We start from the raw sequence: 7,443 nt of genomic DNA, 5'->3' as shown, positions 1-7,443 counted from the left end.
CTAGCCTGTAGGCGGTTCATGTGACAGCTTTTTTTCAGACAAACAATTTAGGAAGTTTTTGACCGAACTGAAGACACTGTGACTCTTTTTGGTGCATGTTTTTACCCTTTCTCAAAGGGTTTTCAATACCAAAATCTTAACACAATGAATTTATACAAGGTTGTTCACTGATTGTATAATATTTGTATGTGTTTCTTTGTAATTTATACTGCAGGGATATTTTATTTTTATTTTGAAAATGGGGTTGACCTGGCCTCTGCATCATTGTGATGGTATCTTCGTATATACTTCATAATTTATGTCAGAAAAAGATCCAAAAAGATTTTATAAAAAAAAGGTCAACAATTCAAGCAGTGACAAACATAGCCAAACTGACAGAATTAGATAAAGTGGCCGTAGGAAGTTTAATTTAGACGTAATGAAATTAGTCATATAAAAAAGCATTGGACTTATTTACTTTTGAAATTCTACTGGATAATATTTTCCGAGTGCGCCCTCTCACTGATCCAGAAGTTCATTGTTTCTTCTAAGCCAAAAGTGCATGCTTGCATAAGCAAACGATACTATAAGGAAGTTCAATACTCCATGTGGAAAAAAAAAACTTGATGGTCCCATACAAAATACTCAAGCTGTTTCTAGAGTAGTACTACAAATTAGTCCAACCTTTGGCGCGCACACAGTCATTGGTAGGCACAAGCAGCATCTATCCCAATAAATATTGCTTGTGGGGAGAAAGTTCAGTACGACACACATCGCAACTTCTACGCCAAGAAGAAAATGAACATGTCGACATAAGCCAACTAAAACAACATTCGTAGGATTGTACCAACCTATTAAACTTGTATTCTAAAAAACAACCTATGAAACCTCTCAATTTATAAAAGAAACCAAGGTACTATAGTTTTTTTTTGGAAAAGGAGGTTAAACCCCGGCCTCTGCATCAATCGATGCATGCAGTCATCTTTATTAATTATTCCACAAAGGTCTAACAAGAACATACATCAATCCATCCGAAACCACCACTCACACTTACAAAATCGATAATGTGGAGTGCTCTCACTTCCCATATCTAAAACCGGTGTCGTCGCCAATCCATCCACATAATGTATCGGGACCAACAGCCGGTGCAGCCTACCTAAAGCGCATACCACATGCACACGTTTTAGAAGTCGCCATCATCATCGGACCACTGACCCATCTTCAGGAGAGATCCGCATCATCCCTACCAGGCCGGACATCCATCGACGCCACCACGGCACCCAACGGCGCCACCGTCCTACGCTCATCCGCCCAGACGCGAAGAATCAGGAAGATCTGTCGTGCGTAGCATCTGCCAACCAGGCATGACTCGGCGTAGCACCTGTCGGCTAGGCATGACTCGACAGCTCCACCGAAGCTCCATGCAAGACGAAGCCACTCCACCTCCTTCCTCTGTCTTCCAGTGCTGCTCCACAAACGATACTCCCAAGAGAGAAACGGCGTCGTAGTACCGCCGTCGTCTGATCTGGACGACCAGATCATAGGGTTTCGCCAGAAGCAGCACAAATGGGTCGACGGTAGTTACACGACGATACCTTCATCAAGGTAACGACGCAAAACTCTGCCATCGCCAGCCATCAGCTCTGTTTTCACCGGCAACTCTATCTCCCCAACTCGCAGCCAGGACTAGATGACAAATCCAAAACTCCGGCTACCCAGCCTCAAGCCGACCATCTCTGGCGAAGGAGGTGGCCACCACCTCCATGCTCAGGGCCGGAGCCCTCGACGTCCTCGAGTTGCGGGTCGATCCCAGAGACAGCAAGCCATTGACGGGACGGTACACGAGATCAACAAGTGCGGCCTAGCGAAGTCCATCTGGGCCCAGATCGGGTGCCCAAGCCGCCGCCGCTGCACCTATCCTCGTTCGTCGCCACCTGCCTGGCCACTGCCGCCCCGCACCCACTACCGTAGATCCGGCCATCGTGGGCTGCCGCCGTCCTGACCGAACCGTTGGCCAAGAAGAAACACCGCCGCCGCCGCTGCGGCACACAGGCTTTGCCTGCGACGCCCTTGACGGCGGCGGCGGGGGGAGGAGATTCGTTGGAGTGAAACGGGAGGCTGCAGACGACGGCGCTCCGGTGTGGCGCGGTGGCGCCGCACGGGAGCGGGGTAGGGTTAGGAGCACCTACTCCGAAGCGGCGGCCATAGGCAGCCGCGCGCGAGACCTATCAAGGTACTATAGGTAAGCACTCCTCTTTGTACAACGGGCAGCACACCAGTAGATAGACGCGGAGGCCGAGCTAGAGTTTTAGTGTTGAAACATCCTCTTGATGCAAGCTATGAGAAGATGACATATGAGCATTTTGAACTTTGTACACGAGAAAAGGGAAAAATGTACGTTTAGCATCCGATCCTGCTGGCACCAAGTGATACAAATTCAGGTTGGCCTTTACTGGAGCAAAAAGTAAAATAAAAAGAGAAAGTTTGAGGAAGAAACTTGCCATGAAAAGTTCACTAAGTAATCACAACTAATCATTTCGGCAGAGAGCACACGAACCATGTGTATGTGATACCATATTTTATACTCTCTTTGCCCAAAAAAGCATGTCGCTGAAATGAGTAAAAATAGATGCATCTAAAACTAAAAATATGTGTAGATATATTCATTTTCGCAATAAGTCATTCTTTATAGAGGAGTATGTGTGTGTGTGAGAGAGAGAGCTTGCTGACCAAATATTTGCTCTTTTTCTGCAAAAGATGTGAAAATAATAAACAGATCAGAACAGTGATATAATATAAATATATAAAGTCTACAAAGGTGGTGACATTCAGGGACCGCACATTTATCATCGGCAGTAGGAAAGTTGCTTTGCCGGAAAGTACTATATCTCTCATTCAGATTTGACGATAATACTCCCTCCTTTCATATATATATATAGGGCCTAATACATTTTTCGAGATTGCCGTTGACTATTGATAAGACTAATAATATATGAGATGTATAATGTCAAAGTTATATCATTAGAAACTCCTTTCATGTAGGAATTCGATCGTGTGCTTTGTGTAATTTGTATGCCATATATTATTGCTCTAACATGTGATCAAGTTAGTCTCTAAAAATGTATTAGGCCCTATATACATGAAAGGAGGGAGTAATTCAAAATGAACACGACCAGTTTTTTAAAGTGAATTTCCAATCAAACAAATTAACAAGGTACTCGCAGATAGTCAGATCAATATGCAGGGAAATAAAAAATCCCAAGGAGTGTATCTTCAGTCATCGATCGGTCAAATAGGATTGCTATGGGAAATTTGTCGATCAATATAATTGCCCTCCGGTTTTAGATGTTAGGCTATGGTGCAAAGTCTGTTTGGTATTTGGCTCGGATTATCGGTGCCGTTTCATCGAGTGTATAGAAGTAACGACAAATGTTGCCAAGATGCTGACTTCAGACTTATTGATATATTATTTTGTAAGGTATTTGCGAATAGTTAATAAAATAACTACATGCATCGTCTAGATACAGAGACCGGGTCTTTCTCCTTTTTTGAAATAAAGGGAAATTGGTCGCACGTGCTGTTGTTCAAACGCAAAGTATGTGAAGTCTCCCATTCGTAAGTGCTGCGGCTTCCAGCAATTCTGATGTGCTGTGGAAAAGACGTTTATTCTGGAGAAAAAGAAGCGTAAAGCTACAATACAAATATATGATACGGAGCTTTTGAACTTGAGTTGCAAAAAGAATATAGTGAGGTGTCGACCATGCAACTAGCTAGCTGAAGTAGAAAGTGATGCACATCAAATTAGCAATCATATATACCACTGCTTTAGGAATGCTTGAACCTTAGCGCGTCGAATGTAACACTGCTCAAGTTTGAACAATCCTCACCACACCAAGAACATCATATATACTATATACGACACATAAAAAAAATCGAGTAACCCTTGCCGTGTTCCCCAACCATGTAAGCATCTTCATAAGTAGGTCTTGATTCTCCACGTATTGTAGAGTTGACTATAAACAAAGCGTACCGGTACATCTGTAGATAACTTGCATAAGAGAAGTGCTTTTATCGTTTTTTTTAAAGGAGAAGTGCTTTTATCGTTGAAAACCTTATCATTTCTACATAGCCAAAGCGACCAAATAACGACAAGCGCTCTCATCCTGAGAAGAATTTTCTAAACCTGTGATTAATCGCATGTAACAAGTTGCCAAATATATTAGCATCATCCATGTGGAAATTTAGAATACACTGAACAAGTTATGATATAACTAAGCAAACACTCACTTCTTTTGTTCACAGTTGGAAAATAAAATATAATGTACACTGATATTTACAAAATATTTTTTTTTCTGCTATGAACAGTTAAGACTATGTACATCTCCATCTGCTACACAAAAGCAACGTGCGAAGGTCCAAGTGAAACAAAGCGAGAAAGTGTCATCTCTTTTCTCTCAACACCCAAGGGCTGGAAAACAATAAGATAATCTAATTTTTCTCCAGATTTTTTTTTGAGATTCTCCAGACACAAAATTAACCATAATGTTTTTTTTCCTCCCTTTCCAGTGAACAAACACTTGAAACTGGAGCCTCTAGGTCCCCTTCATCAACCAATCAGATGCAGCGGCTGAGCAGGCCACACACGACCACGAGCCCAACGACGAACAGGTGATCCGCGGCGGGGCCCATCATCAGCGTCAGGACGTCCTCTCCCAGCGCCACCACGGACGCCGTCCGCTTCCTCCGGACCTCCGCCACGGCCGCGCCGTCCCCTGCGTCGCTGTCGCTGACCCTGTAGTACTGGGACCCGCGCGAAGCACCATCGATCGTGTACGCCTTCCCATCGGCGGCGACCCTGACGATGGCTCTACTGCCGTGCCGCCGGCCGTCCTTGCTCAGAATCCTGTGCTCCTTCCGAACACTGAACCATGGCTCCTGTTGAAAGCTTGAGGTATCGTCGTCATCGTCGTTGTCGTCATCGTTACAGCATAAGTAGCCTTGCCATGTCTCGAAGAAACCGAAATTCTGCAATAAAATCGACCACCGATCAAACCCGTACGTAATAATCGAAGAGGAACACCAAATTAAACTAGTTTTCTTCACAACCGAAAATGTGCAATGTTTTCGCTAGGACATTCTCTGGGATTCAGGAGCTTCGTTGAAGTGATTTACAAATGGTGTACGCACGTACTATGAGAAACATAACCGGTACGTACCTTCTTGAGCCGTAGCTTGATGAGCGCTTTGCCGGCGGTGTTCATGACGAACACCTCGCGGCTGCGGGTGCAGGCGTAGTTGTCGACGCGGTAGGCCACGCGACCGTCCTGGCCGTAGATGGTGCAGTGGCCGTTGAACACCAGCGATTTCATCCACACCGTGTAGACCACCATCTTGTTCTGAACCTGATCACCGCCAGCAGGATGACGCAGCTGGGCAGCCGACAGCGGCTGGATCCTGGTAGTGGCCATGTTTCCGACGATCCAGCTAGTATTTTTTGATCGTTATGAGATGATTAGCACTGCATGCAGTACGTTTCTCATTATGGAAGCACCTGTTCCTCCATGTCTTTCTGATAATTAATTATGGGCGACATGGCAACGTGCTCGTTAAGTATAATACGGTTTAGATGTATGTCAACGATGAGTTCTTTAGGGATACATGTAATGTTCAAAGTGGTGATTCGACTAAACTATGCTTAAGATTAAGTACATGGCTAACCTGCAGGGATCAGAATCTGATACTCCACAAGCTCCGTCCATCCCTTTGTTTGTCTTTTGTAAAGCGCTGATGCACATACATTGATTGTACACTCTCTACACGTGTATCTTGCCGATCGAGCATCTATAAGTATATGGTGCTCTTTCATCTGCACGTTCTTGTTGAGGTGAGAATCTGTTCAAACGTGAGCGGTGCTGCAGTTGAGACTTCTCCGCGTCTTGTTCCAGAGATCAGCTGCTCGACACTTCACTATATTCTTTCTCCAACCTATGTCCAAAAGAAGAATAGATTAAAAGATTCTTCCATTTTACATGTGAGGCATATATAGAAGCTTGACACTTTTTTTCTTCCATAGAACATAAACAGCTTTACACGGTACGTAGTACTATATCAAAATTGAAGTTTAAATTATTTTTCATGCTTGCATTGCATGACAGTTTCCAAGAAACCGGGAAAAATAACATTCTTATTTACAAAATTGACTCAAGAGCAAACACGCCCCGTTATATTATTGTTAAGCATAATTTCCTTTGGAATTTTCTGTACTGAGTGCTACCTGAAGGACCACAGTATTTAAATCTGCTAGCTTGTTTCAAACAAATTTCGCGTTTTAGTTGAGCATGCTTTCATCCTAAATACTCTGCAGGCAAGCAAGTGTCCGAAGCACAATGCTTTTTGATGATAAACGTTCGCTCCGTGGACGTCACTACTGTCGTAGACTTGTGCCACCACTATTGTGATCCAATCGATGAGGTGTCATATTCTGTTTATTATTTCCACATATCTTGCAGAGAAATCGCATCAATTCGGTCAGCAAGCTCACCTTCTCAAGATCCCCTCTATGTCTGTCTCTTGTAAAATAAAATAGTGTATCACATACGTACGAACGGTTTTTGTATGCTATCTCCAAATGATTAACTCTGTGATTAACAAATAAAAATGATCTTCAGAAGTCTCCCGTCCAAATAATATAGTTCATGCTCCATTATTAGCAGAGTTGCTGATCCGCACAAGGCTCCCAATTTCGTGGCATGCCCTTGCCTTATTTAACACTGCATCTCTGGCCATATTTTTTCGCTGTTCCTCTGAGTTGGGCTAATCAACCAACACATATATTCAGCACCATGCATGCGTGGCATCCATATCCATTTTATTAGGTCATCATCACAAACTGCCGTTAGTATGCACGAAATGACCTCATGCGCACTAATCTAGTTAGATCATGGAAAACTATGAATGAAGCTTATTTTTCTGTTACTCTGTCAATTGCCATGTGTGGATAACTGTTGTGTTGTAAAACTATTAGTTCATGATGTGGGTCGCGGCCCTAACTGTGTGGAGTGACATCAGAGAAAATGAAGGGAACAAACATAAGAACGGGGATTAGATCAATCGTTAGCGAAACCTAGCTACCAGCTTAATTAGGTGCAAAATGCAACAAGGAGTACCTATCATCGTTTTGTTGTGCGTACGTACGTGCCGGATCCACTTTATAGATTAGATGCTCACCAAATAGAAGAATCCGTAGGACACTTCCAACATCGACGTCGAGGTCCAAGTAATCGCACATGCTACACATTGCGGCTTGGACATTGGATCCAAGTTTCAGCTTCATGCGTTGGAACGGAGGAAAGCGAGACGGTTCATGTGTTGTACGGTGCAGAGCCAGAGTTCAGAGCCAAGTTGCATCTATTGATCACACTAGTCATCCCTTTTCACAAGCATTCGAAAATTCAATGTGATGGT

General features: G+C 43.6%; 1 protein-coding gene across 1 annotated transcript; it reads right to left on the bottom strand.

The window, feature by feature from the left end:
* Positions 1 to 4,593: 4,593 nt before the first annotated feature.
* On the bottom strand, positions 4,594 to 5,447 carry LOC147981275 (protein LURP-one-related 11-like). Its single transcript, XM_087517070.1, has 2 exons — positions 5,196 to 5,447; positions 4,594 to 5,004 (listed from the first exon to the last, which is right to left on the bottom strand). The coding sequence occupies exons 1-2, from the start codon at positions 5,445 to 5,447 to the stop codon at positions 4,594 to 4,596; spliced, it is 663 nt and encodes a 220-aa protein (XP_087373196.1).
* Between the last annotated feature and the right edge of the window lie 1,996 nt (positions 5,448 to 7,443).

Source organism: Triticum urartu, chromosome 3A (genome assembly GCF_056163025.1).
Source record: "Triticum urartu cultivar PI428250 chromosome 3A, HENAU_Tu73, whole genome shotgun sequence".
Taxonomy (NCBI): domain Eukaryota; kingdom Viridiplantae; phylum Streptophyta; class Magnoliopsida; order Poales; family Poaceae; genus Triticum; species Triticum urartu.
The sequence above is the reverse complement of the archived record's forward strand: the minus strand, read 5'-3'. Positions and strand labels throughout refer to the sequence as shown.